This window comes from Pan paniscus, chromosome 11 (assembly GCF_029289425.2).
Source record: "Pan paniscus chromosome 11, NHGRI_mPanPan1-v2.0_pri, whole genome shotgun sequence".
In the NCBI taxonomy this organism is placed as follows: Eukaryota; Metazoa; Chordata; class Mammalia; order Primates; family Hominidae; genus Pan; species Pan paniscus.
In genome coordinates, this window is record NC_073260.2 from 27,090,125 (window position 1) to 27,114,833 (window position 24,709).

The 24,709-nt window shown below is 41.3% G+C and overlaps 1 protein-coding gene across 14 annotated transcripts in view; it reads left to right on the forward strand.

Moving 5' to 3' along the window:
* The window catches only part of PTBP3 (polypyrimidine tract binding protein 3), a 159,722-nt gene that overhangs the window by 36,165 nt on the left and 98,848 nt on the right, over positions 1 to 24,709 (forward strand). For 2 of the 14 annotated variants that reach the window (XM_003810858.5, XM_008963246.4), the window contains exon 1: positions 8,762 to 8,985. The exons of 2 other annotated variants lie outside the window; for them this stretch is intronic. Coding sequence is in view for 8 of the 12 variants with exons in the window: in XM_055117244.2 (XP_054973219.1) it covers positions 9,500 to 9,561; positions 11,978 to 12,011 (96 nt within the window). In the remaining 4 variants the exon portion in view is untranslated. Of the gene's footprint in view, positions 1 to 8,761; positions 8,986 to 9,361; positions 9,688 to 11,977; positions 12,012 to 24,709 lie in introns of those variants that run through there. 10 more of the 14 variants (XM_034928851.3, XM_034928850.4, XM_055117244.2 and 7 more) reach the window with 10 other exon arrangements.

A 24,709-nucleotide genomic window follows, 5' to 3' on the forward strand; every position in this document is an offset into this window, starting at 1 on the left:
TCTCTGAGGAGTCTTGGTTCCTTTTTTATCAGCCAATGGTATCTAGAAACTAAGATATGGGCAATGCTGGGCATGGTGGTGCACACCTGCAGTCCCAGCTACTCAGGAGACTGAGGTGGGAGAATTACTTGAGCATGGGAGTTTGAGTTCAGTCTGGGCAACACAGTGAGACTGCCCGCCCCCGCCCCCACAAAAAAAGTTACTGTGATGTCATTGTTTGGTCCTTGATCCTCTCAATAGGTAGAACTTGTAAACAAAAGTATATATATCAGCCCATGCCTACACATTTATTTTTAATCTCTCTCTTTTTTCTTCTTCTTCTTCTTCTTTGTTTTTCTTTCTTGAGACGGAGTCTCGCTCTGTCGCCCAGGCAGGAGTGCAATGGTGCAATCTCGGCTCACTGCAACCTCTGCCTCCTGGGTTCAAGTGATTCTTCTGCCTCTGCCTCCTGAGTAGCTGAGATTACAGGTGTGTGCCACCATGCTCGACTACTTTTTGTATATTTAGCAGAGATGGGTTTCACCATGTTGGCCAGGCTGGTCTCGAACTCCTGACCTCAAGTGATCCGCCCACTTCGGCCTCCCAAAGTGTTGGGATTACAGGCGTGAGCCACTGTGTCCAGTCTATCCTCTTATATTATATGTTATAGAGTATATTCAGGCTTCTGTGAAGACGACTGTGTTAGTCAGTGTTCTCTAGAGAGACAGAACCAATGGGATACACACACACGCAGAGACATATGAGAAGAGACTTACGGAGGCCAAGTTCCATGATAGGCCATCGGCAAGCTGGAGAACCCAAGAAGCCAGTAATACGGCTCTGTCTAAGTCCAAATCCAAAGGCCTGAGAAACTAGAAGGCTGCTGGTGCAAGTCCTGGAGTCCAAAGGCTGGAGAACTTGGAGTTCTTATGTCTAAGGGCAGGAAAAGAACAGTGTCCCAGCTCCAGAAGAGAGAAAACTTGCCTTTCCTCTGCCTTTTTTTTCTATCCAGGCCCTCAGCCAATTGGATGATGCCCACCCACATTGGGTGAGGGCAGATCTTCCTCATTCAGTCCACTGATGCAAATGCCAATCTCTTCCAGAAACACCCTCACAGCACACCCAGAAATAATGCCTTACCAGCTATCTTGTTGTCTCTTAAAGCAGGCAAGTTGACACCTAAAATTAGCCATCACAGGGACCTAGTCATTCTAAAGGAATTCAGGGAAAACAAACCAAACCAAATGTGGATATTTAGCAGAACTATGTAAAGGATTTTGTGAAGTTTCTGAGAGAAAGCACACCTTACTTGATGGCTATCTACTTATTGGAGTCACTTCACAGTCACTTCCCACTTCACCATCCCCACCAAGTAATTGAAAGATGAAACAAGAATATAAACCATTGATATCTAGCCCTACAAGTGACTTAAAAACAAAAACAAAAAAAATCAATAACACACAGAAAAGCTGAGATGAGATTTGTGAGCCCTCAACTCACACTATTCTTTAGTAAGCTGCAGATCAAAGTAGTACTGCCATCATTCAAAACAAAAACAAAAACAAAAACAACAACACACACACACACACACCCCCAACGAAAAACAAAAACACTTTTCTTGCCGGATACAAACAAGGGAAAAAAATTCTACCAGAGGCCAGTCATGGTGGCTCATGCCTGTAATCCCAGCACTTCAAGAGGCCGAGGCAGGCGGATCACTGGAGGTCAGGAGTTCGAGACTAGCCTGGCCAACATGGTGAAACACCATCTCTACTAAAAATACAAAAATTAGCCAGGCATGGTGGTGTGCACCTGTAATCCCAGCTACTCGGGAGGCTGAGGCAGGAGAATCACTTGAACCCAGGAGGTGGAGGTTGCAGTGGGCCGAGCTCACACCACTGCACTCTAGTCTGGGCGACAGAGACAGACCCTGACTCAACAAACAAAACAAAACAAATTCTAGCAGAGATCTTGCCAAAAACAAAAACAAAAAACCCCACAAGAAATCCAAACCAAAACAAAAACACCCAAATGAAGTAGAAGAATATAATATGTAAAAACATGAAAATTACACTTTTAAAGAGGAACAAAAACGGATAAGAAGAAAACATTAGACAAAATACTTCTTTATCCTCTTTGGATAATTAAATATGGAGTCCATGAAACAAGAGATTTTATTTTATTTTTTATTTTTATTAATTTTTTTTGAGACAGAGTTTCGCTCTTGTTGCCCAAGCGGGAGTGCAATGGCGCGATCTCGGCTCACCGCAACCTCCGCCTCCCGGGTTCAAACAATTCTGCCTCAGCCTCCTGAGTAGCTGAGATTACAGGCATGCACCACTACGCCCAGCTAATTTTGTGCTTTTAGTAGAGACGGGGTTTCTCCATGTTGAGGCTGGTCTCAAACTCCTGACCTCAGGTGATCCACCCGCCTCAGCCTCCCAAAGTGCTGGGATTACAGGCGTGAGCCACTGCGCCCGGCCCTAAACAAGAGATTTTAAAACATAGATAAGACAATAACATGACATTTTAAAAAAGCTGGCAGAACAAATGAAAGAGAAGAGGAGAAAACAAAATTATTATGTTATTTAAAAACACGTTAAAATAGCAAGGAATCAAACTAATACTGCAGAAATCTGAACTATGATTGGAGAGAATAGACTTGAGAAAATCATAAAATATTAAGAAAAAACAAACACATGACATTAAAGAAAAATATGTAATAGAATGAAGATCTAATAAATAACGAATTGGTAATGCTGAGGAAGAATATAGGGCAAATTTACCAGAAATACAAATTTAGTATTAATACAATAAACAGTTTCGGAAACAAAAGGAAGATTGTCTTTGCAAGGCACAACCTGTTTCACATGTTCAATTAATAAAATATTGGCTGCCTATTATGTAGTAGGCATTGTTCTGGTTGCTAAGAACACACCAGCAAAAATTAGCCAGGTGTGGTGGTGGAACATGCCTACAGTTTCCGCTACTCAGGAGGCTTAGGTGGGAGGATCACCTGAGCCTGGAAGGTTGAGGCTGCAGTGAGCCACGATTGCACCACTGCACTCCAGCCTGGGTGACAGAGCGATACCCTGTCTCAAGAAAATAAATAAATAAAAAATAAACATGTTTAAATAAATATGAATTTTTATAACATTTAGTGTCATGGTTATAATCCTGATAGAAATTTATATCATTTAAAAATTGGGCTGGGCAGGCAGGGCATGGTGTCTGACACCTGTAATCCCAGTACTTTGGGAGGCTGAGGCGGGCAGATCACCTGATAAGTTAGGAGTTGGAAACCAGCCTGGCCAACGTGGCAAAATCCCATTTCTACCAAAAATACAAAAATTAGCTGGGTGTGGTGGGGTGTGCCTGTAATCCCAGCTACTTGGGAGGCTGAGGCAGGAGAATCGCTTGAACCTGGGAGGTAGAGGTTGCAGTGAGCCGAGATCATTCCACTGCACAGCAACCTGGGTGACAGAGCGAGACTGTCTCAAAAGAAAAAAAAAAGAGTGAAAAGAAAAAAAATAAAAATGGCAAGTAAATAAAGGTAAAGAAAAAAAATAACAACAATCCAAGAGATTTACTTCTAAGTGGGGTCTGGGAGACTTCTAGGTTAAGAAATTCATCCTCAGGGTACAGAGTGGGGGACAACAGTTTTAAGGACAAAAAGAAGTCAATGTTAAAGGGCAATGATGATTCTTAGATCACTGTAGTGATTATCACTCAGATTTTCTTAGCCCCTTAGGATTCATGCCTGTATCTTTTTTTTTTTTTTTTTTTTTTTTTGAGACAGAGTCTTGCTGTGTCAGGCAGACTGGAGTGCAGTGTCACGATCTCAGCTCACTGCAGCCTCAACTTCCTGGGCTCAGGTGATCCTCGCACCTCAGCCTCCTGAGTAGCTGGGCCTACAGGCATGAGCCACCACGCCTGGCTAATTTTTTATATTTTTAGTAGAGACGGCATTTCGCCCTTGCCTAAATCTTAAAGGATGATTTTCTGTGAATTAAAATAAAAAAGGCTGTTTCATTAAAAATTCTGGGAGACACTGGAACCTAGGTGATATAGTATGACAAAAAACAGGGAGAGGAATACTCCCCTTTTCAGAAAAGTGCTCCAGAAAGCCCAATGCAACTTTGGCATGGGCTGGCAAATTATACTACCGGACAGTGACAAGGGACAGCACCTTCAGCATAGACATGAGTCCTCTGTGCCAGGCACTGGCCATATTAAGAACTTCATGTGGAGATGATTACATCAGGGCCAGGCATGGGATGACAAAAATGGACGTGATTCATAGCTGCTGAGAAGTCAGTGAGCATGTAGGAGACACTTACATGCCGCCTCTTCAAATAGTTGGGAAGGACTTTGAAGAAAGGCTCATAATTCAACAGACTGGGCAGAGTCGGTCAGAGTCAGTGTGTGTCAGCTGTTATAACCTTATTTGACTACCAAGGTGATACAGCCTGAAAACTATAAATTATACTCACATGCCATTTTGCTTAAGCCTTTGATGTTTGTTATTGTTTAATTATTGAACAAATAACAACAAATATTAAGGGAACACTCAGCCAAGGTTTCTTTATTTTGAAATAATTGTAGATTCACAGGAAGTTTAAAAAATAAGTACAAAGAGGTCCTGTGTACCCTTCAACAAGTTTCCCCCAATAGTAACATCTTAGTAACTGTATTACACTATTAAAAGCAGCACAGACACAGTGCAATCCATAACTTCTCTTCAGATTTTGTCACTTTTTCATGCATGTGTTTATCTAAAGTTCTATGCAATTTTATCATGTGTAGATTTGTATAACCACCCCATAATCAAGATACAGAACTGTTTTATTACCACAAATATCCCCGTTCTTACTCCCTTGTAGTCACAGTTGTCTCTATCCTCTTCCATCTGCTCCCACCCTCTTCCTAATCCTTGGTAACCACTAATCTGTTCTCCATCTCTATAATTTTGTCATTTTGAGGATGTTATAGAAATGGAATCATACAGCATGTAACCTTTTGAGATTGGCTTTTTTCATTTAGTATAATTTCAGATGTTTCTGTTTTGGGAAATGCAATGTTAATTATGATGATTTTGTATTTGTCATGGGATAGAATGATATTAAAATGTCCAGCTTCCTAGATTCACCTAATAGCTGGTATTATTTCTGACTTATTTGGCATCTTTGTATTATTTTATATATTAAGAAGTCTTACCTGTAAACAGAAATAGGGTTATGTTGGTTAAATGTTAACTAACCACTGCCTACCGGAATGCCTTAAGGCAAGTGTTCAAAGGTTACATGTTGTCCAAAGATAATCGTGATGGGGGTGGTGTCTCTCATCAGAAAAAGGTGTGTCAGGGGAATTTCTTAGTCAAATCAGAACAAAAACACAAGAGAAAATGTTAGAAAAATTATAAACTAAATTATTTGTATCTGTCTTCCTTTTCAAAGCACAGAGCAATTAGCAAATAGAGAAAATGTAACTCTCTTCACTATCAAGAAGCCAGTATATAGAACCTATCAGTTTCAGGTCAAACCAGGTCATGTAGGTGATATCTGAGATATCTGATTCCAGAAACTTCTGTGGAGATGATAGAAAGCTGTGGCTCTTCCACGTCATGTAGGCTATGGGAACAGTTAGGTTTCTCAAAATGGTTCTTGAGGAGCTAAACTCTATGCTACCTACTATTTTTGAATCAAAGTGACTCACAAACCCATGGAGCTTAATCTATAAGTTCTTTGAATTGGCCAGGCACGGTGGCTCACGCCTGTAATCCCAGCACTTTGGGAGGCGGAGGCAAGCAGATCATTTGAGGCCAGGAGTTTGAGACCAGCCTGGTCAACACAGTGAAACCCCATCTCTATGAAAAATACAAAAATTGGCTAGGTGTGGTGGTGCACGCTTCCAATCCCAGCTACCAGGGAGGCTAAGGCAGGAGAATTGCTTGAACCTGGGAGGCAGAGGTTGCAGTGAGCTGAGATCGCGCTACTGCACTCCAGCCTGGGTGAGAGAGCAAGCCTCTGATTCCAAACAAACAAACAAACAAACAAAAAGTTCTTTGAATTTAGAACCAAGGGGCAGGGGAAAGAGTTAAGGCTTCACCTTTTTTGTTGTAAACTGTTTTCTGTTTTCTTATATCTAGGCTTCTGTTGTAAAGCTGGACATTGAGTATTTAGGAAATGCCAAACAGTTTTGTTAATTTCAGTCAGGTGCACTGTTTTTACATTGCAGACTTCTCGGAATTATTGTTAGTATGAACAATAAATTTCGGACACACTTTATATTTACCTGTATTTATTGAGAGATGGGGTCTTCCTGTATTATTTTTTAATATTGAAATTTGGAATAGCAAAGATAGGGGTCACGCTCTGCTATTTTTTACTATTAAAATTTGTTAGCTTAAAGCATAGGGTAAGAGAGACATAACTTTAATAATTTATTTTTATTTTTATAAAAATATAGAGACAGGGTTTCACCATGTTGCCCAGGCTGGTCTCACACTGCTGAGCTCAAGCAATGCTGCCGCTTTGACCTCCCAAAGTGCTGTGATTACAGGTGTGAGCCACCATGCGCAGCCAAATTTTTTTTTTTTAAATAAAGAAACTGTAAATTGGTACAGCCTTTTTGGAATCATTTTCAAAAAATTTATCAAATTTGAATTATAAAGGCTATAAAGGCTTTATATAAAGGATTGTTGAATTATATAAAGGATATTAAGGCTTATATCCTTTGTTTCTCAATTCTACTTCTAGGGATCTATTCCTCAGATGTAATAATATGTGTGCAAAGATACTCATACATTCATGATATTTTCTGCAATAGTGTTAGTTATTTTGAATACTTGGAAACAACGTAATTTCCACTGTTTTGGAAAAGGTTAAATTATGAAATGAAATTATGAGGCTGGGCATAGTGGTTCACGCCTATAATCCCAGCACTTTGGGAGGCCGAGGTGGGTGGATCACTTGAGGTCAGGAGTTCAAGAGCAGCCTGACCAACATGGTGAAACCCTGTCTCTACTAAAAACACAAAAACTAGCCAGGCGTGGTGGCGGGCGCCTGTAATCCCAGCTACTCAGGAGGCTGAGGCAGGAGAATCACTTGAACTCGGGAGGCAGAGGTTGCAGTGAGCTCAGATTGTGCCACTGCACTCCAGCCTGGGAGACAGAGCAAGACTCCGTCTCAAAAAAAAAAACAAAAAAACAAACAACAACAAAAAATAAGGTCTAGAAGGATGCACGCAGAATTGTTACAGTGGTAGTCATGGGCAGGGGGTGGTTTGGGAAGAAAAATATTAATGATAACTTTTCAATATTTTATAGTGCTTGAATTTTCCAAAATGAGCATTTATGCTGATATTACTTGTGTAGCTAAAAAAAGAGTTAAGGAAATTTCATCAACAGAATATATCCCAAATACAGTGATAGAAAGACTGCATCAGCTACTTATCTTGTTGATATTCTACATTTCCATCTGGCAATGTTTACAAATGCAACTTAATATTTAGATTTAATATAGAAAACAAAATATATTTGACATTTTGGAAGGGGACTGAGGTTAGATACAGGACTTTAAGAATTACCTCACCGAATTACTCTACCTATTTGAAAAGTTGTATGTCAAAAATATACATAAACGGACTGAAGAATCCATTCAACAGTGACGGCTGGAACCTGATTTTCTTGTGTATTCATGCAGTGCCCGGCACATAGTAGGTTAATACTGACTGAATGATGAATGAGTCCACAGTTTAGATCTTTTTAGCAGCACCTACTGATCTGAAAGCAGGAAATTAGCAAGGATAGATGTTTGAGGTTCTTGTTAGTTGCTTTTCAAATGACGAAGCCACGGGGAGGAGCCCCGCTCTTTTTTACTCAGTAGGTTAAGAATTTGGCTTAACAGTTTAGGGGGTTACATTTTGGTGATCTGTGAGTTGAAAAAGTACTCAATTTCACACTAAAAAGGGAAAAAAGCAAGCGTGTTGTCACTCGTTATATTATATATATACTTTTTGCTCAGACCAGAGGAAAGGGCTCTGGTGCAAACGTTTCCTGGTTGTGAAACTGTGAGCAAATCACTCTCTTTGTATATGTATTTTCATCTGAAAAAAGGGAATAATGAGTAAACTTTTAAAAAATGCTGGGAATATAGCCATTCCATGTTTGTACAATGAATTTTTCATATAAATTCAATACTAGACGGTTAGGTCGAAATGCACTCAGATACTTAAATTGTATACAAATTCCAGTCCGGGCAGCCTCTTTCACCTCATTCATCGTCCCAGCCACACCTATGGGGCTGGTGTCGGTCCCAGCGGTCGACTCCAGCGCCGGGCTGCCAGAGGCTGGTCCCTGGACGTGCCATCTACAGCCTCGCGCACCCGGGGCAATTCCACCTCGTTTCTGGGGTCCTCGTGGGACATTCCTGCCTACTCTTGGGAGTCAGGTCCCCAAAGCTTTTCCTGCCGGCAGAGGGAGGCATTCAAACCTGGCAGCCCCGGTCTGCGAAGCCGGAAGGCCCGCGGGGCCGCGGGAGGGCGGGCGGGGTGCGCGGCGGAGCGGGAAGCACAAGGCGCGCGCTCCCGCGAACGCAGGAGGGAGGCTGGGGGCGCGCGCGCGCGCCGGGCCGAGGGGCGGGGTCTTACAGCGACCGCGGGAAGAGGGCGCCCCAGAGCTGAGCCGGAGGCCGGCTGCCAGCGGGGCGAGGGTGGGCGCGAGCGCAGGGGCGGGCCCCGAGGGAGGGCGGGGACGGTGAGGGGGCGGGGTCGGGCTAGGCGGGGACGCGCTCGCGGGGTGGGGAAGGCGGGGGCGCGGCGGTGGCGGGAGCGTGCCCGGTCCCCGCCCCTGTTCCCACTCTCCTTCCACCTCGGACCGGCCGGGGCTCCGCAGAGCCAACGCTCGCTTGTCCCCGGAACCGCCCTGCTGCCGCCGCCTGCTTCCTCTGCTCGCGGTTAGCCCGTCAGTCCCTGCTCTGTGCGCGCCTCCATCTAGGCCATGGATGGGTAAGTACTAGGCGGCGCGGCGGCCGCACCGGGTTGCCCTGGCGCCGCTTCCACCCGGCTCTTCGCGGGACGCGTAAGGGCTGGGGAGCAGTGCGCGGCGCCGGCGGCCGGAGGAGCGGCCCCGGCCAAGCCCGACGGCGGGGCTTCCGGGCGTCTCGGTGGGGATCCCGGAATCGCGGAGGCGCCGTCCGCCGCAGGCTCTCCTTTCCCCACGCGGCGCCCCGGACACGTCCGCTGCTTCCTAGCCTTACTCGACACACCCGGGAGCAGAGGAAAGCCCGGTCCGGCCGCGGTGCCGAGGTCCGCCCTCCGCGCCCCAAGTCCGGGGAGCCCAGCTCGGCCTCCCGACACTTCCTCTCAGAAAATGGTGCGCGGCGCTGGGGGAGGCGGAGGCGGCGCGCGGGGCGGGCGTCCTCCTGCCGGGGGAGTTGCTGTTTACCGGCGAGGTGGGGCGAGCGGCCGACGGCGGGTGCACGCGTCGGTACACGTCTGGGCGGCGACCTGGTCGCAAGCCATGGTCCCACGCGGGGTCCCAGGGCCGCCGCGGGACTTGGCCGAGGTCTCCCGACTTGTGCTGTGAGATAGGTTAACGCTTTCTCGACACCAGGGGTCTGGACTTAGTGACCATGGACGCTTCCCCCTCACCTTTCTCTCTCCCCAAGAAACTTAATGAATTATCTGCCCGTGTATGTAAAATATGATGTACGAGCGATTTTCGGGGGCATTTCAAATGCTCAAAAATTTAATGGGGGTCCGTGACCAAAATAAAAAGGTTTAGAGTCTATGTATATAAACTGTTCTCTGGGGACTCAGGGATATGGGGTGGGACTTGACATATTTTGGTAATTAAAGTAACAACTATGTTAGGATTTTGGTGAATTAATTGAAGGTTGTAGTATCTGTACCTACGGATTAAAAAAAAATCTCCAACTCGGTTTATTCCCATTATGTATTTGAGGTTTTTTTAGCTTGTTACCTACTTTTGATGACAAGATTTCTGTGAGGTTGTGGAATATATGCAACTTGCTAGAACAGTAAAAGTCGTTCACATGTTGCCATATAGTTGATGATATGCTATTTGAAGAAGATGAAATCTTCCAACAGCTTTTGACCTCATTAGATTTCATTTATTTTAGTTTCACAATACTAAGTGTATATGACATTTCGGATTGATTCATTTGAATGCAGATTGCACACTGCTACAGACATCAAAGTGGAGTTTTAGATTTTATTCATGATTGTGATGTTCTTTATTTTTATTTGATTGAAGCTTTAAAAAATTTCTTAAAATTATAACTTTTTTGGGTACACAGTAGGTGTATATATTTTGGGGGGGAATTGAAGCTGTTTTTATTGTTTGATTGAAGTTTCTTCGAGAACATTGTTGAAAACTTATTTCACATTACCTTATTCAGTTGCATTTTATATGTTGAAAAATTTTGTGGTCGTAAAGATTTGTGTCATACTAATATTTTGGTTCAGGCAGGCTGTGAATTTAGCATTTCATTATGTGTAGTTAATTGTCTGGAAGGTTTGACTTAAATAATGGAAGCAGGCTATTTTTTTGTGTCGTAAAATGTATAGTTATAATAAAGAGGACTCTTGAATTTTGCGTCTTTGCTGTTAAACTGTAGGATAACTGTGAAGTGCAAACTTACTTTTTGATAGTGTTTAAGAAGTTAACTCTCCCTTCACGCTATTTGTGGTTTTAAAGGTAGTAGTGGGTTTATTGGTTTGAATATGCAAGGCAGTTATACAGATACTGACTGGAAGGTAAGTTCATTTGGAAGTTCAAGTCGGAGCATGATTTGCCCTTTGTATCAGAACCAATAACCATAGTGTTACACAATCTTATTTTTTATGCAGCAAGCGTCCAGTTACTTATCACATTTAAATTTTAGACAAATGAATTTCAAGTTTCAGAAGTTTACAAGGAAAAATAAAAAATCTACGTGGTATTTTAAAAACAGTTTACATCATCTAGAGTCATTTATTCGTTGACTTTTATGAGGTAATGATGACATAGGTTATTAACAATATGTAGAATGTATTCGTAGCTTTCTTCTAGGAGATATGAAGAAAAACATTAATCGAAGACAGTTTCTTGGGGCTTAGAAGAGAAGAATTTTTGTATGGCAGGACTTTAAAGGGGATTTTCACACCCTGGTCTTAAGGGATGTGGTTTAAGAATACAGTGCATTTTTGCCTTCAGGAGACTAATTAAATTTCTACATTTTCCAACAGCCTGAAAAAGATCCTTTTTCCTTATTTGGGTAGTTAAAAAACAAACCACAAGCCACCAGTCAACATATCTTTCTAGTTCCTCCTCAAATCCCAACTGTCTCTCGTGCGTATGTGTGTGTGTGTGTGTGTGTGTGTGTGTGTGTGTTTCCTCCTAAGAGATAATTTATACTTAAACACAGTTTTGACGTGATAGAATATTTTTAAAAAGCAAATCTTTGAAAATTTTGATGTCTGAAATGTGATGTTTGTATTTATTTTAGTTCTGAGAGACTGTCTTAACTATATTTTGGTGAGCAATTTTGGGTGGTAAATGCAGATTTGCAAGATGCCTTCTATTTCTGTAAAATCCAAGCACTGGTTTTGTTTCATTTAAAACCTCAGACACGATTATTCATGCCAGTGACTTAAAAGAACAAACTTTGGTGATTTTAAGTTTTGGGTTGGCTTTGTTAAATAGAGGTAAATGGATAAACACTCATTTTTATTGAAGTTTGACTATACTTTCCTAAATACTAAAAGATAACAGGATTTGTTTCTTGCATTGGTAGTAAGGATTTGCTTTTACACTCTGCTGTTGCTAGACTGTCTCATCATTTTTCTTTGTATTAATATTTCACAACTCATCACATTCTTATTTTATTATTTGTTATTATAATGCTTTTTCCCCTTTATTCTTACTATCTCTGTCTTTTAAAAACTTGTTCTCTAACTTTGTTTTCCATTTTCTCTTTTTACTTTTTCCATACAGTGTTGTTACAGATCTTATAACAGTCGGTTTGAAGGTAGGAATCTTTTACTATCCTTTCATATGCATTTTTATATCTTACTTTTGGCATATTTTCAGTCTCACCTGTTCATAAAATTATCTGCTTTATTGTGTAATAGTCTTTAATTTTTACTTAGCTCCAAAATAAGTAGACCTGAGGTAATTTTGGATTTTCCGTATTTATAAGGAGGAACTATAGTATTATGTGTATAAAATGTGAACAAAAAATTTAGCCCGAAGTTTCACTTAAATTATCAGGATGCTTTTTGTTTGCTTTGTTTTATCAGTTAAATGTAGCCTAGGCTTAGGCCGGGTGCGGTGGCTCACACCTGTAATCCCAGCAGTTTGGGAGGCTGAGAGGTGGGCGGGTTGCTTGAGCCCAGGAGTTTGAGACCAGCCTGGGCAACATAGTGAAACCCTATCTCTATTAAAAATAAAAAAAAAAAAATTAGCCAGGCATGGTGGTGCGTGCCTGTAGTTCCAGCTACTTGGGAGGCTGAGGTGGGAGAATCACCTGAGCCCGGGAAGTCAAGGCTGCAGTGAGTGTGATCGTGTCACTGCACTCCAGCCTGGACAATGGGAGTGAGAAACTGTCTCAGGGGAAAAAAAAAAAAGTGTAGCCTAGGCTCTGATTTATCTTCTTACCATGTCCTTTCTTATATCCTCTTTCATGGATGTGCTTATGAGAATAAGCAGCTGACACTTCTTTCTTCAGTGCCTACTATGTGTCAGGTGCTTTACATGTATTTTTACCAATCATAGCAATCCTTCAAGGTAGGTAATCAGTATTCCCATTTTAGAGGTGAAAAAATAGCTTTAGAAAGTTTGTGTCCAAGATGTGGTGCACTAGTGTTCAAACTCTTGTCTTCCTGGTACCAAAGCCTGACTTTTTTTTCGTTATACCTAGCTGTCAGCAATGAGAGTTCTGTCTAAAAGGCAAACATCCAGAGAGCTGGATAATTAGTATTTTATAATAATGATTCTTCTAGGTTATAAATCATTTCAGTTTTACCAAAGTCTTTTCATTTATTGGATTTTTTTTTTTGAGGCGGAGCCTCCCTGTTGCCCAGGCTGGGGAACAGTGGTACAATCTCAGCTTACTACAACCTCCACCTTCGAAGGGGTTCAAGTGATTCTTCTGCCTCAGCCTCCTGAGTAGCTGGGATTACAGACACATGCCACCATGCCTGGCTAATTTTTTTGTATTTTTAATAGAGACGAGGTTTCGACACGTTGCCCAGGCTGGTCTCCAACTCCTGACCTCAGGTGATCCGCCCTCCTTGGCCTCCCGAAGTGCTAGGATTACAGGTGTGAGCCACCGCACCCGGCCCATTTATTGGATTTTTAAATATAAATTAAGTAAACAGTGCTCATCTGTATGAGACTTAAAATATCTGGGTGTTCTAAAGGTTCCCTTAGTAATTTAATATTTGATATAGCTGAGTTGAGAATCTAGTTCTAGAAGCCACTTACAGTTCAGATTATTGTAGAAAGAAATAATTCATCTTTGTTTACATGTATCTTACACATTATAGATTGACTTATGTAAATTTGTTCCACCACTTTGGGTCCATCTGTGTTCATCATCTCTTCTTGTTAGCAAATTTCAGTGCTCCTACTTTATTTGCATTTGTTGGACCTGACAGTGGTGTTCATTCATGGTTTTTTGTTTGTTTTTAACTCTGTCACCTAGGCTGGAGTGCAGTGGTGGCATGATCATAGTTCATTGCAGCCTCTAACTCCTGAGCTCAAGCCATCCTTTCACCTCAGCCTCCAAAGTAGCTAGTAAATCTACAAGCGTGCACCACCATGCCCAGCTGGGATTTTGCTGTGTTGCCCAGGCTGGTCTCAAACTCTTGGCCTCTCAAAGTGCTGGGATTGCAGGCATGAGCCACTGCGCCTGCCCTAAAGATATGTCTTCATAAGTGAAAGAAGATTTAAATGTTAGATGCAGGAACCATATTTGAATACAAAATTTGGCTTTCTGACTACCTGCTTTTAGCAAGCACTTTGTAAACAAAGATCAGATCCTACTCTGAAGAGAAGATAAGCTTATTAGTTGGTTCAGTAGCAATCTATATTTTTATAGGCTTAGATCTGGGAATGTAAAATTATGCATTATCTGGAGAAATTTCTCTAAGATTGTTCTTTTTGGATTCCATCCAAGGAATCTTAATTACCAAGTAAATACTAAGAGGCCAATAAGGCTCATAATTCATCTAGATTGTGTGAAAGATAATCTAGCAGTTACTTAATTTCCCTTGTATGCCATCTGAATATGACACAACAAATGGTTTCAGCCAGTGGCAAGAGTGGATTTCAGGTTGTCTTCCATAAGTTGCTTCCCTGGATTCAGAAGAGTAATATGGACTTTTAAAAAAAGAATTGAAAATACTCTGTAGTATAATATAAAATCCATCGTTTTAGAGAAAGAAAACTGAGTTGTTTTTAGAGATTAAGTGATTCACCAAAATGTGTCATGAGGGCAGGGATTTTTGCTATTTTCTTCACTACTGTGTTTCCAGTGTCTGTCACATAATAAGCTCTCAAATACTTGATGAGTGAATGAATGCCAAATTGTCACATGGCTAGTTAGGTAGAATACTTATACAGGAACTTAAGCTTTCTCATTTTGCTAGTGTTTTTTTTTTTTTTTTTCCTCTATTAGTCATATACTATGGTGAGAAAGAAATCATTTCATTTTTTAAATTGGAATTTTCTTGAAGACAGGTAACATTTTTCAGGCAGCTTAGGGCTGTCTCATGTTATACCTAAGTGTATACCTTGGATGTTATTTGTGGTGTTACAATTTTTTGAGCCTTGCCAAAATTAAGAAAATTAGTTTCTAATACTACTTTCATGAAAAATTTGTTTTATTTCTTCATGTAATTTTTTTGAGACGGTGGTCTCCCTCTGTTGCCCCAGGCTGGAGTGCAGTGGCGCAATCTCGGCTCACTGCAATCTCCACCTCCTGGGTTCAAGTGATTCTCCTGCCTCAGCGTCCTGAGTAGCTGGGCTACAGGCACACGCCACCATGCTCGGCTAATTTTTTTTTGTATTTTTAGTAGAAACAGGGTTTCACCATATTGGCCAGGCTGGTCTCAAACTCCTAACCTCGTGATCTGCCCAGCTCGGCCTCCCAAAGTGCTGGGATTACAGGCGTGAGCCACTGTGCCCGGCCTTCTTCATGTAATTTTTATATTTTGAAATGCTTATTGGGAAACTGAGACGTATTTGCTATTTTTTTTTTTTTCTTTGAAGGCAGGCTCTACCTCTGTCATTGCCCGGGCTGAAGTACAGTGGCACAATCATGGCTCACTGCATTCTCCACCTCTAAGGCCCAAGTGATCCTCCTACTTCAGCCCCCTGAGTAGCTAGGACCACACCCTGCTAATGTTTAAGTTTTTTTGTAGAGACGAAGGCCTCACCATGTTGTCCAGGCTGGTGTTGAACCCCTGGCCTCAAGTGATTCTCCTGCCTCAGCCTCCTAAAGTGCTAAGATTACAGGTGTGAGCCACCACACCCAAGCATAATTGCTGTCTTTAATTTTGAATTCTTTTAAATGAAGAACCAACTAGATGATAATGAGTGATAACTGTACATGTTTTAAGAACTTTATTATACCAGATAAATCAAAGTGTCAGACTGTGGATAACATAGCATTTTGTGTGTGTACAGCTTATACTTTAATTATTAACTAGCTGGCTTATTTTAAACTTGAATATTCCTCATAATCCTGGTTATTTTTTCAAAATACTGTAGTAGCGATTAGAGTATGATTTTAAGAAAATGATAGTCTTACATATCAAATATGTTTTAGACTTTTTCTGGGTTTTCCTATTTTAAGTGAGTAGATGAGTATGAAAAACTCACATATATGGGAAGGACTTCTAGTGATTATCATGCCTGTCAGTATATAGAAGAGAACAATATAGCATATTTAAATTAATTTTGAGGATTAGTTTTCTGTTTGCTTGACCAAGGGTTGGCAAACTATGGCTATCGGCCACATTCGGCTTGCCACCTGTTTTTGTAGTTTTACTGAAACACAGCTGTGCTCATTCATATTGTCCGTGGCTGCTTTCAAACTACAAAGGCAGTCGTAGTTGTAGTGGAGACTGCAAAGCCTAAAATACTTACTCTCTGGCCCTCTACAGAAAACGTTTGCCTGCTGCTGTGCTTGAGCTATAGGAAATGTAGAAGGCATTTGCTGCAATCCTTTTCCTTTTAAACTGAGCTGTAATTTACATAGAATGAAATGCACATGTCTTAAGGGTACAATTCAGTAAAATTTGACACTTGTATCCACTGGCGTTTCCTGTATACCTCATTCAAGATAATAGAACACGCAGTCTAGAAAGTTCCCTGTTGCCTCTTTCCAGACCCAGTTTAGGCAGCTCTTCTGATTTCTATCACCAGAGATTAGTTTTACCTGTTTTGTTTGTTTGTTTGAGACAGGGTCTCACTGTGTAGCTCAGACTGGAGTGCAGTGGTGTGATCAAGGCTTACTGCAGTCTCAACTTCCTGGGCTCAGGTGATCTTCCTGCCTCAGCCTCCTGAGTAGCTGGTACTACAGGTGCGCTCCACCGCTCCGGGCTAATTTTTGTGTTTTTTGTAGAGACTAGGTTTCGCCATGTTGCCCAGGCTGGTCTCCTGGGCTCAAGCCATCTGCTTGCCTCGGCCACCCGAAGTACTGGGGTTACAGGCATGAGCCACCGTGCTTGTCCAGTTTTACCTGTTTTTGAACCTCATATAAATGGAATCATAGAGCATAAAAGCTCTTTGATGTCTGATTTCTTTTACTCAGCAAAATGGTTTTGAGATTCATCCTTGTTCTTGCTTATATCAGTAGTTCCTTTTTTTTTTAATTTCTGTGAGAATTCCACTATGTGAATATAATGCAGAGGTTTTTGCTTCTTAGTTCAGTTAAATCCAGGTTCTTGTCTCACAACCAGGAGAAATTAGGCATATGGACACATTGAAGGGTGAGGAGAGTGGAATTTATTAAGCGAAAGGGGAGCTCTCAGCAAAGAGAGGGGTCCCGCCAGCTGGCTTCCACCTCAGGTTGAATACCAGGCCACCACACTCCCTAGCCTAAGGCGTGAATTCCTGGTGGCTCCACCCCCTTCCCCCAGTGTGCATACGGGCCCTTAGTCTGAGCCGCTCCACGTTGATTTATTTCCCTTACTGCACATATGTTAAGTGATGGAATTTTTCACTGTGGGCATATTTAGGCAAGCCTCCTGTGCATGATGACCTGGGCAGGTCGAAGGTTCTCCGGGGACCCTTCCCTCTTTGCCTAGGCATTTTGCCGTCTCTTGACTCTTATCAAATATATAACAGTATTTAAAAATTGATTCTCATGTTGATGGACATTTGGGCACTTTTCAGTTTGGGGCTATTATGAATAAAGCTACCACGAACATTTATGTGTAAGTCTTTGGGTGTATGTATGTTTCATTCAATCCATGACTAGGAGCAGAATTGCTGGGTGATAGGATATGTAGATGTTTAACTTTATAAGAAATTGTTCAACTGTTTTTCAAAGTGCTGTACCACCTTACACTCTGATCAGCTTTATATTAGAGTTCATTTGCCTCATGTGTCAGCCAAACTGACAACACGCTGGGTGTTGTCAGTTTTTAATTTTAGGTATTCTTGTGGACTAGTATTTCCTCATTTTAATTTTGTTATTGATCCAGTGATTGGTGGTGGTGAGTTTTTTATGTGCTTAATAGGCATTCACTTATCTTCTTTTGTGAATGTTAAGTCTTTTGTCTATTCTTTTAAAGTTGTTTTTTTAAAAAAAAAAAAAAAGAGGTAGTCTCGCTCTGTCACCCAGGCTGGAGTGCAGTGGTGCGATCTTGGCTCACTGCAACTTCTGTCTCCCAGGTTCAAGCGATTCTCGTGCCTCAGGCACCCGACTAACTGGGACTACAGGTGTGCAGCACCATGCCTGGCTAATTTTGTATTTAGTAGAGACAGAGTTTCACCATGTTAGCCAGGCTGATCTTGAACTTCTGACCTCAACTGATCCACCAGACTCGGGCTCCCAAAGTGCTGGGATTTCAGACGTGAGCCACTGCACCAGGCCCTCAACATACATATTAATTATATTTCCTTTAACTTTTTTTTAGTAGTTGCTGTATACATTGTAGCATATACATTTACTAAGTTTATAATGTTTTCCTTCCCCTTAAAGAACTTTTAAAAAACTTTTCGCAGGTCCACTGACATGAATTCTCTTGGTTTTGTGTTTCTGCTTTACTCCGAGGATGCTTTTTCTCTGCATACAGAATTCTAGGTTGTCTTTTTTTTTTCTTTTCCTTTTTTTAAAAAAACTCTTTAAATATTTCACTTCACTTTCTTTTTGCTTGTATGGTTTCTGATGAGAAAGAAACCTCTGTAATTCTTGTCCCTGTACCTCCATAGGTACGGTGTTTTTTCTTCTGGTTTCTTTCTTGATTTTCTCTTTTGTTTTCTTCAGTTTGAATGATATGCCAAGGTATGGATTTTTTAGTGTTTATCCTGGTTGGTTTTCTCAGAGCTTCCTGGTTCTGTGGTTTGGCTATCACTAATTATGGAAAATTCTTGGCTGTTATTACTTTTACATGTTTCTTCTGCCCTGTACTCTCTCTCTTTTTTCTAGAAAATATCTGAAAATATTTCAGTTACTTCTGTGTTACACATTTGAAATTGTCCCACAGTTCTTGGACATTCTCTAATTATTTTCCTTTGCATTTCAGTTTGGAAAGTTTCTGTTGGAATATCTTCAAGCTCATTGATTCCTTCCTCAGCCGTGTCCAGCCTACTGGAAGTATTCTTCATTTCTGTTACAGTGTTTTTTATTTCTAGCATTTCCTTTTGGTTCTTTTATAGAGCATTCATGTCTCTGGTATATTATCCGTTTTTATTGCATGTTATCTACATTTTCCATTACAGCCAGTGACATATTGACCGTCATGTTGCTAAGCAATCAGTGGGCTTGCTGTCTGATGTGCATAGAGGCCAATACCATGGCACTTTTCTTTTTTGAGAAAAGAAAAGCTTTATTGTTGTTGAATGGCAAGGAGACAGAAGGAAATGCTTAAACCTGTCTCCTCTAGCTGGGGGATGGCATTGGTTTTATAGGCATTGGGCAATGAGGCATGATCCGAGGTGATTCCAGGAGGCAGGATTTAACTGGATCCTCCCATGTGGTGTCTGTTTTTTGAGATAGGATCTTGCTCTGTTTCCCAGGCTAGAGTGCAGTGGCATGAATCATAGCTCACTGCAGCCTTGAACGTGTGGGTCCAAGTGATCCTCCTGCCTGAGCCTCCTCAGTAGCTAGGGCTACACAGACATGGCACCATGCCTGGCTAATTTTAAACAATTTTTTTTGTGGAGACTGGCTTTCTCTATGTTGCTGAGTCTGGTGTTGAATGCCTGGCCTCAAGTGATCTTCCTGCCTCAGCCTCCCCAAGTCTTGGGATTACAGGCATGAGCCACCACACCTGTTCAGAGGTTTGCTTCTTAATTCAGTCTCCATTCCTTGGTCCTGACTCTTGGGTTCCACCCATGGTTGCAAGCTTGGTTCACCTGGACATGTCCATGTTATGTGACCTACCACCTCGGGGTCCATAGCAACTGAAAAACAACTCACCATCTTATTACACAAAGGTGGACCAAGTTGGGTTGGTTCTGTGGTTAAAGTTGTTATTTTAAACCATGTCTGATAATTCCAAAATCTGTGTCCTGTTTGAATCTGGTCCTGATGCTTGTTTTGTCTCTTTAGTCTGTGTTTTTTCTTAAAAGGTTTAAACACACCTTGTAATTTTTTGTTGAAAGCCAGACGTGTTGTATCAGAGAATAGGAACTGAGGTAAAAGGCCTTTAGTGTGAGTTTTATGTTATTCTGGCTAGGATTTTCTTCAGTGTCCTTGTTTTTGCCCCCTCTTTTAGAGTCTGAGCCTTGCAGCTCTTTGAGCTATAATCCTTTGCTATACTAGAGTCCTGAGATGTGGTAAGGTGTTGGGGAGGGAAGCATTCCATAGCCTTTTGATTAATATCAGCTGTTGCCCAGGCCTGTGTCTGTGCCTCTGATATGTGACTTTCACAAGTGTTTCACAGTTTTTTTCCCCCTTAGGTAGGCCAGGTAGGCCAGAAGGGACTGGAGTTTAGGAAATACCCATTCCCTAGATTGGACTAAGTAAAGTTTTTTGAAAACATCAGGATAAGACTATAATTTTGGAGGAAGCTCTTGCTCTTGGGTGTATTTCACAGTGGTTACTGTTCCCCGTCCTCCTGCTAGAGACTGGAAAGGGCCTTTCTTTTTTTTTTTTTTTTTTTTTTTTTTGAGATGGAGTCTCGCTCTGTCTCCTAGGCTGGAGTGCAATGGCACGATCTCAGCTCACTGCAGCCTCCACCTCCTGGGTTTAAGCAATTCTCCTGCCTCAGCCTCCCAAGTAGCTGAGACTACAGGTACACGCTGCCATGCCTGGCTAATTTTTGTATTTTTTAGTAGAGACAGGGTTTCACCATGTTGGCCAGGATGGTCTTGATCTCCTGGCCTTGTGATCCGCCCGCCTTGGCCTCCCAAAGTGCTGGGATTACAGGGGCCTTTTTGTATCTTCACCTTGAGAACTTGGTGTAGGGTTCCTGGAGGGTAAAGCCTAGGGAAGTATGGGGGCCCCTTAGGACTACAGGCTCTGAGGGTTTCTTACTTGTACGTTAGTTCATACTCAGCAGTTTGTCAGAGTTACCATTTAAGTAGTCCTGTCAATTTATAGTTCCAGCAGATTCTGCTCCAGACAAGGATACCTCGATTGTGACTCTGGATTCGGCAGTCTTCAGATTTTGATGTGGTGATTTGCCTCATGACCTTACTTCCCTGATGGGTCCAAGAATAGCTGATGAATTTTAGTTTGTTAGGTGATTTTCTTTCTTTCTTTTTTTTTTTTTTTTCAGACTACGTCTCACTCTGTTGCCCAGGCTGGGGTGCAGTGGTGCGATCTTGGCTCACTGCAACCTCCGCCTCCCAGGTTCAATCGATTCTCCTGCCTCAGCCTCCTGAGTAGCTGGGATTACAGGTGCGTGCCACCATGCCCAGCTAATTTTTATATTTTTAATAGAGACAAGGTTTCACCATGTTGGTCAGGCTGGTCTCAAACTCCTGACCTCGTGATCCACCCCTCTCGGCCTCCCAAAGTGCTGGATTACAGGTATGAGCCACCATGCCCGGCCAGTTTTCTTTTTGTAAAGGCAAAAGTGACAACTTCCAAGCTGACTAGGAAGTCCTACCCCTTCTTTCAAATAGGGTTTATATTTCTATTATTGAGTGTAAGAATTCTTTATATATTGTGAATATAAGTCCTTTGTCAGGTGTATGTATTGTGAATATTTTCCTGTCTGTGGCTTGTTTGTTCATTCCTTAATGGTGTCTTTTGATAAATAGAAGAATTTAATTTTGATACATTTAATTTCTTTTCCTTTTAGGTTATCGCTTTGTATGTCTCATCTAACTAAGAAATCTGCTTATTCCAAAGATGAGAAGGAAGATTTTCTCATTTATTTGCTTTAAGAAGCCTGTAGTTTTAGCTTTTATGGTTTAGGTCTCAGATGTATCTCAAATTTATTTCTGTGTATGGCGTGAGTAAACAGTCCAGGTAGTTCGGCACCATTTGTTGAAAAGATTTTCCTCTCCAGACTGAATTGTGTTGGCACTGTTATTTGAAAATCAACTTACCATACGTAAGTGGGTCTGTTTCTGTATACTGTATTCTTATCCCTTGATCTAGTTTTCCATTCTTATGTTAATATCACACTGTCTTGATGACGGTGGGTTTATAGTATATCTTAAAGTCGAGTCGTTTTGTTCTTATCAAAATTGCTTTGGCTATTCTAGATCATTTGATTTTCATTTTAAAATTTAAAGTCAGCTTGTCATATTATATAGACAAAGCTATGATTTTCCCTGGCATTGATTAAAATCTACAGGTCATTTGATGTTTGACATTTTATTTTTTAAAATGTGTTTTTTAGTTTTAATTGATAAAAATTGTATATATTCATGATATACAACATGTTTTGTAATATACATTGTGCAGTGACTAAATCAAGCTAATTAACATATGCATTGTCTCACTTATCATTTTTTCTGGTGATAACACTTAAAAAATATATATATATATATATTTTTTATTTTTTTATTTTTAAGAGAAAGGGTCTCGTCCTGTTGCCCAGGCTGTATTGCAGTGGTGCAATCATAGCTCACTGCAGCCTTGAACTCCTGGGCTCAAGTGATCCTCCCACCTCAGCCTCCTGAGTAGCTAGGCCTATAGGGTGCATGCCACCATGCCCAGCTAATTTTAAAAACTGAAGTATATAGTCACCATGTTAAACAATTGATCTCTCGAACTTATTTCTGCTAACTGAAATTTTGTATCCTTGACCAAAATCTCCTCAGTTTCACCCCAGCCCCTGGTAACCACAATTATACTCTCAGCTTCTATGATTTCAGCTTTCTTAGATTCTGCGTGTAAGTGGGATCATGCAGCATTTGACTTTCTGCGCCTGGCTTATTTTGCTTAACACAGTGTCCTCCGGGTTTATCCATGTTGTCTCATGACAGGATTTCCTTCTTTTTAAAGACTGAGTAATCTTCCATTGTACATGTATACCACATTTTGTTTATCCATTCATCCACTGAGGGACATTTTGATTGGTTTCATATTTTGGCTATTGTGAATAATTCTGCAATGAACATGGGAATGCAGATGTCTTTTCAACATACTGACTCCATTTCCTCTGGATATATACCCAGTAGAAAGATTGCTGGATCATATGGTAGTTGTATTTTTAATATTTTTAGAAACTTCCATACTGTTTTCCATAATGACTGTACTAATTTACATTCCCACCAACTGTGTACAAGGGTTTCTTTTTTTCCTTTTTTGATAATAGCTATTCTAACAGATGTGAGGTCATATTTCCTTGTGGTTTTAATTTGTAATGTCTTGATGATTAGTGATGTTAAACATGTTTTTATATACCTGTTGGCTGTTGAATACCTGGGACTATAGGCACATGCTACCACACCTGGCTATTTTTTTATTTTTGTAAAGTCGCAGTTTCTCTGTATTGCCCAGGTTGGTCTCGAACTGCTGAGCTTAAGTGATCCTCCTGCCTTGGCCTCCCAGAATGCTGGGATTACAGGTGTGGGCTATTGCTCCTGGCTGTGTCTTCAATTTCCGTCTTCAGTGTTTTGTAATTTTCGATGTACCCTTCTTGGTTAAATTTATTTCTGAGTATTTTTTTTTGTAGCTATTGTAAATGAAATTTTCTTTTCTTTTTTTTTTTTTTTTTCTTGAGACGGAGTTTCGCTGTTGTTGCCCAGGCTGGAGTGCAATGGCATGATCTCGGCTCACCGCAACCTCCGCCTCCCAGGTTCAAAAGATTCTCCTGCCTCAGCCTCCTGAGTAGATGGGATTACAGGCATGTGTCACCACACCCAGCTAATTTTGTATTTTTAGTAGAGACGGAATTTCTCCATGTTGGTCAGGCTGGTCTTGAACTCCCGACCTCAGGTGATCTGCCCGCCTTGGCCTCCCAAAGTACTGGGATTACAGGAATGAGCCACTGTGCCCGGCCCATAAATGAAATTTTCTTAATTTCTTTTTGACATTTCAAGCATATTGAGTCTTTTATGAAACAATATCTCAATTTTTTTTTTTTTTTTGGAGACAGTCTCACTCTGTTGCCCAGGCTGGAGAGCAGTAGTGGGATGTCAGCTCACTGCAACCTCTGCCTCCCAGGTTCAAGTGATTCTCCTGCCCTAGCTTCCTGAGTAGCTGGGACTACAGGTGTGTGCTACCATGCCCAGCTAAGTTTTATATTTTTAGTCACGATGGGGTTTCACCATATTGGCCAAGCTGGTCTTGAACTCCTAACCTCAAGTGATCTGCCCACCTTGGCCTCCCAGAGTGCTGGGATTATAGGTGTGAGCCACTGCACCCAGCTTTCAAATTCTTTTATGTCGTCTTTAATTTCTTTCAATGTTGTTTTGTTGTTTTCAGTGTACAGGTTTTGCACATGTATGCCATTTTTCTTGCTAATGTAAATGGTGTTTTATTGTCAATATATAGAAATACTTTGCATATTGATCTTGTGTTTTGTGATATTGCTATAAAAACTTACTTATTACCTTTTTTTGGGTAAATTTCTTAGGATTTTTAATGTACATGATCATGTCATCTGAGAATGTAGTTTTATTCTTTTCTAATCTGGGTGACCTTTATTTCTTTTTCTGACTTCTTTGTATCTTTGCCTTACTGCTGCTCCTTACGGGAAAGCAGTCAGTTTTTCTTAGCTGTAGGTTTTTCTTGGATGCCCTTTTTTAAGTTGGAAACATTTCTTATTTCTTTTTTGTTGTTCTTTGGTAACATTAATGGGTGTTGGATTTGTATCTTTCAAGGAATTTTTGTATTTCAACTAAGTTGTTGGGATTTATGCATGTAAAGTTGTTCATAATGGATTTGTTTGTTTGTTTTTTGTTGTTTTTGAGTCTAGCTCTGTCACCCAGGCTGGAGTGCAGTGGCGCAATCTTGGCTCACTGCAACCTCCGACTCACGGGTTCAAGCTATTCTCCTGCCTCTCCTGAGTAGCTGGGATTATAGGCGCACACCACCATGCCCAGCTAATTTTTGTATTTTTAGTAGAGACAAGGTTTCACCATGTT